The sequence below is a fragment of the Mus caroli genome, chromosome X (genome assembly GCF_900094665.2).
Source record: "Mus caroli chromosome X, CAROLI_EIJ_v1.1, whole genome shotgun sequence".
Classification (NCBI taxonomy): Eukaryota; Metazoa; Chordata; class Mammalia; order Rodentia; family Muridae; genus Mus; species Mus caroli.
In genome coordinates, this window is record NC_034589.1 from 1,149,642 (window position 1) to 1,155,192 (window position 5,551).

Sequence of the window (5,551 nt, forward strand, 5' to 3'; positions counted from 1 at the left end):
GCCAGGGCCAAAAGAATGGGAATGGGTGGGTAGGGAAGTGGGGGGCGCTATGGGGGACTTTTGGGATAGTATTGGAAATGTAATTGAGGAAATTATGTAATAAAAATATTAAAAAAAAAAATAAAATGCTGAACAATCAAAAAAAAAAAAAAGTATACTGTAAAAGGAACTGGAAATGAGGTTCCTGGTTTCTCTATGGACTGTGTTTACAGTTTGACATGTATTTTCATACTAAAGGATCTTCAATTTTGGAAGTTACAAATTATATGGCTCAAACTTAACATGAATTCTGAAATCCTAATATTATAAAAGTTACTAGCTTATTATAAACTGTTAAAGCTAATCAAGACATAAAGTTAATGGTCAGTCACCTTATACATGATCAAATTCTTTCATCTGCTCAAAACCATGCTTGTAGTCATGCTAAGTATCATTGTAATTTTTTTACAAGCTTGGAGGGAGAAACAAATTTTTATCTCCCATTATATATTCTTCTCTATATATTGTCAAAGTTAAGCCTGAAGCAAATAAGTGAAAGCAAGTTATCAATAAATTTAAAGTTCGTTTAATATAGATGATGGCCCTCAACCCCCTCAGAGATCTGCTGAATATGGCATGGAAGGTATTTAATGAAAGGGAGAAGCAGGAAAGGCCACAAAATCTTCCCATGGTAGGCAGAAATACCTGCTTCTGGCTGCAGCCCTAAATCCATTTCCAAGAAGAATAGGACACCAATGGACTCTACCTAAGACCTGCTTCAAGTGTGGCAATACCCTGTCACTAGATGAAGAACTGTGCCTCACCTCACCTGCCACCAGGACCCTGCCCAAACTGTGGACAGGCAGGATGCTGGAGAGACAACTATCTTTTGCCTAACCAAGGTAGGTCAGTACCGCAAGATCCTCCTCCATAGGAAAATTTCCTAGGTTTTCTGGGCCTGGTAACTAAAAACCAATGATGCTGTGGGACCTTAGCTTCCAATAAAACCATCATGATTACTATGAAGGAACCTAAGGTAACTGTCCAGTTAGTGAGCAAGACCTTCATTTTTATTTGATATTGAGATCATTTGGTCAATACTTCTGCTTATTCCAGTAAATTTTATCCTTCTCAGATCTCTGTGATGGGGGTTTGTTAGCCCCACCAGCCTAGTGCTATAGGTCCTCTCCTCTATAGTTTGATACACACAAGAGGTAGTTTTGATTGTCACTATGACTAGGCTAATAGTGAATTCGAATTTAAATAGATAGAATTTAAATCCTGGGAGACAGAAATGATAGGTGAGGTTAATCCTACAGAAAAGAAAAATAGTCTTCCCCCAAACTCCCATAGTGCTTGAATTGAAAATGTTATCCCGGATTATAATTATACTATCATAATTCATTTCCAAAGCCTAGGGAGCCGTTTCTGGATTTTGGGTAAATATAGTCTCCCATCATTTTTTTAGTTATTTAAAATTCCATAGTCACTGTTTACTGGCTCCAGAGAACACATAAATTGACCCAAATGGTTTATACCAGTAAAAAGAGCCTCTATTTTATGATAGTGTGTCACTGATTCCAAATAAATACTGCCGTCAGCATTCCGAAAGAGTCAAGGTCTGCTGGTAAACTGGAAAGATCCCTCAAGGCAAAGAACATCTAAGGGTTCTGTAAAACTACAGAAAAGAACAGGGTTAGCATACTCACATTAGTTACATCTTCAAACACTGATCTCTTCTTTACTGTGCCTTGAGTTGAAGATGAAGATGAAGATGCTGGGTGGTTACTCTTTCCAATCTATAAAATATAAGAATCAGATGAACATGGACCATTATAAATAGCCCCTTTATGAACTTTGGGTCACATTCAGGGTGTGGATAAACTCCACCATGTCCAAGTAACTGGGATATGTATAATAAATCCTATAACTACAGTCAAAAGTTTTAGTTTAAACAGTCAATGAAGAATATAGTCATTGACAATAGGGACATGAAGAGATTACATGGTCTTCAGTAAAAAATTTCAAAATGAGTACGTTTGGTGAAACTGATTTATTCTCTTCTTCTCATAGTTATGGTTATACTATCCAGGATTAACTATCATCATAGGAGTAGTGAGCCTTTCTATAGAAATACCTCCAACTAAGTTAGTTAAAAAGCACACGTAATTAAGTCTTTCTTATACTAAGTGAACTTTAATACATATTCAATAGGGACAAACCTAGGTTCTAGTCCAGATTCAACTCAATTTTTTTTTAAAAATATATTGATCTTGGAAGAGTCACTTAACGTATGAGACTCTAATTTTCTCATCAGTAAAATTGGAATGATAACCTACCTTACAGAGTCTTTATGGATTACAAAAGAAAATGTACTTTTAAAAGTGTTTTCTTGTAATTGCACTAAAGATTGGACCCAGAGTCTTACATAGCCTAAGCAATGTTTCTACTATAGAATATATTTTTTCAATCTATATAAATTTTAAATGGAAAAAAAGTACTTTAAAGCTATGTAGTACTGAATACTTATAAACATCACATGAAAAAATGTATTTTAAGAAAATAGTTAATACAGATTATCTCTAATGTTATTTGATATGTGAGACTCACGGCAGAGAAAATAAGTGATCAAGGAAAAATGGAAGCCATATAGGAAGCAACAAAGTTTTTCTTTCTTGGTACTATACATGCCTTAACCTACTCCCACATGACTAAGACTATCTCTATGAAGTTGGAAGTTAGGAGAAATCACTCTTGTGGCATTTTTCTATCTTTTAACAGTTACTATTTGGTGAATATCTATCTATTAATTATCAGATTTCTCTTTTCCAATTCTAAGAACAAACTCTGCCTTATCTATATAAGAAAGTTCATACAATTATTAAACAGAACACTGGGATATGACACTAGTTTTGGGCTAACTACATCATTAACAGTATATGACACAGTAAATGCTCCAAAACTTGGAGAATGTTATCATGATGTAATACACCATTCAAAAAAAAGATGCAATTCTAAGAATTATTTCCCATTCTATTTCAGCTTTAAAACCCTATTCATTTTTATCTTATAAATAATAAGCAATAAATAATCCTAATAGAAATAATTAACAAATAATAAAGCATCACTTTTCTTCTAAATATGCTAAAAAATAAACACTTAGTCTTCTAATTCTCACTTGATATTACTGTTAAAATAATCTCCTCAATTTCAAATTAACAGTAGAAACAGGACTTAATAAAACTTATATTTACAAAATATGTCCAAAATAAGGTTGAATTGGAAAACCAATAGCCATGAAAGTAAACTTACAATATCATAACTACAGTCAGAACATTTGATATAAACAAAAGCTCAATTAAGGTATGAAATCTTTCTTGATAAATATGGATGGGAAATCCATGAAAATCATTTTACTACAACAAAGTAAAAAGTAATTGAAAATGTTTATTGAAGCCAGGTGTGGTGGCGCACACCTTTAATCCCAGCACTTGGGAGGCAGAGGCAGGAGGATTTCTGAGTTTGAGGCCAACCTGGTCTACAAAGTGAGTTCCAGGACAGCCAGGGCTACATAGAGAAACCCTGTCTCAGAAAAAAAAAAAAAAAAAGAAAAAGAAAATGTTTATCGGCACATAAAAAAGTCTGCAGTGCTAGAGATTGAACACAGGACCTTGGACTTGATAGGCAAGCGCCTCTGCCACTAAGCTACATGTCCAGCACTATCAAAAACTATATTGGCCCAATGCTCTCTCCTTTAGGAAATTCTCCCTGTTGGTGATTCATAAGTGTTAATATAACTATTGTTAAAATATATTTGGTAATGAACATAGAATATTCCAGGATGAAAAGGTCAATGTTAAACTACTCCAAAGTCAAATCAGGCAAGTTTAAGTGTACCTATACATTCTTAAAATCTAATACTGGTTAAGTATCCTATAGCTAACATGTTTGGGACTAGAAGTTTCTTGGACTTCACCTTCTACTCATTTGAAGTATTTACATATACATAATTAAATATCATCAGGATGGGACCCAGGATTTTTCTTTTTAATTATTCTTTTTGAAAGATGTATTTTTACTATTTTTAATTATGTATATGTATTATCTATGTTTTGGTCTGTGGATATGATTGCAGACATGGGAATCCCCCCTGGAACTGGAGTTAAGGTACGTGTGAGCTTCCCAATGTAGGTGCTGGAAATTTAACCTAGATTCTCTGGAAAAGCAGTAGAGTCCACTTCCAGTAGAAAGACAGGGCATCAAGTGGAGGGATGGGGATGGCATCCCACAGTCAAAAACTCTGACCCAGAATTGTTCCTGTCTGAAAGAATTGAAGAAACAAAAATGGAAAAGAGTCTGAGGGAAAGGAGGTCCAGTGACCAGACCAACTTGGGATCCATCTTGAGGGGAGGCTCCAAGGCCTGACACTATTACTGATGTTATAGTGTGCTTACAGATATGACTGTCCTCTGAGAGGCCCAACAAGCATCTGAAAGAGTCAGATACAGATACTTACACCCAACCAATGGACAGAAGCCAGGGGCCCCTGTGGTTGAATTAGGGAAAGGCTGGAAGAGGCTTAGGAGGAGGGTGACTCCATACGAAGACCAGCAGTCTCAACTAACCTGGACCCCGGAGATCTCTCAGACACTGAGCTAACTATGCAGCATACCATAGCTGATATGAGGCCCCCAACACATATACAGCAGAGGACTGCCTGCTCTGGCCTCAGTGACAGAAGGTGCACCTAACCCTCAAGAGACTTGAGGCCCCAGGGAGTGGGGAGGCCTGGTGTGAGGAGGGGGAGGGGTAAGGACATCCTCTTGGAGACAGGGAGGAGGAGGAATGAAATGAGGAAATGACAGAGGGTGGACCTGGAGGTGGATAATGACTGGACTCTAAAAAAAGATTAAAGATAAGTATTTAAAAAAAAAACCTAAGCAATTTTTCCAGCACCAAAATTTATTTTAACAATGAGCATGTGTGTGTGTGCATGTAAATGTGGGTACCCACAGAAGCCAGAAGAGGGCTTCAGATACCCTGGAGCTGGAGCTACAAGCTGTTGTAACCAGCCAGATATGGGTGCTGGGAATTGAACTCCAATCCTCACTAAGAGGAACAAAAGGTCTTAACCACCAACCCATCTGTCCAGCCTTTCTTTTAAAAAAGAATTTCACTTGGGCATATTCACTGTTCAAAGCAATGGGTTTCATATTGATATTTTGTTCAACTATATCAAATACTTAGATACATTTACTCATCCATTACCCTCCCCACCCTTATTGCCAAAATTCCTTTGTTTTATATATATATATACACACATATATATATACATATATATATACATACATATACATATATATATACACACATATATATACATATATATATATATATATTATAAAATCATAGTCTGAAGGCAATTTATATCATTTTATAACTTTAGTGGCCTGGCACTTTTTTTTATTCTGTTGTATATGTGTGTAGTGGCTATTCCTGGTTGTCAACTTGACTATATTTGGAATGAACTACAATCCAGAATTGGAAGGCTCACCAGTGACCCTTATCTGGA

The 5,551-nt window shown here is 36.0% G+C and overlaps 1 protein-coding gene across 1 annotated transcript in view; it reads right to left on the reverse strand.

Moving 5' to 3' along the window:
- The window catches only part of Ccnb3 (cyclin B3), a 52,053-nt gene that overhangs the window by 34,486 nt on the left and 12,016 nt on the right, over nt 1-5,551 (reverse strand). Inside the window, exon 4 of the mRNA XM_021153631.1 lies at nt 1,689-1,778. Within this exon, the coding sequence (XP_021009290.1) occupies nt 1,689-1,778 (90 nt within the window). The remainder of the gene's footprint in view (nt 1-1,688; nt 1,779-5,551) is intronic.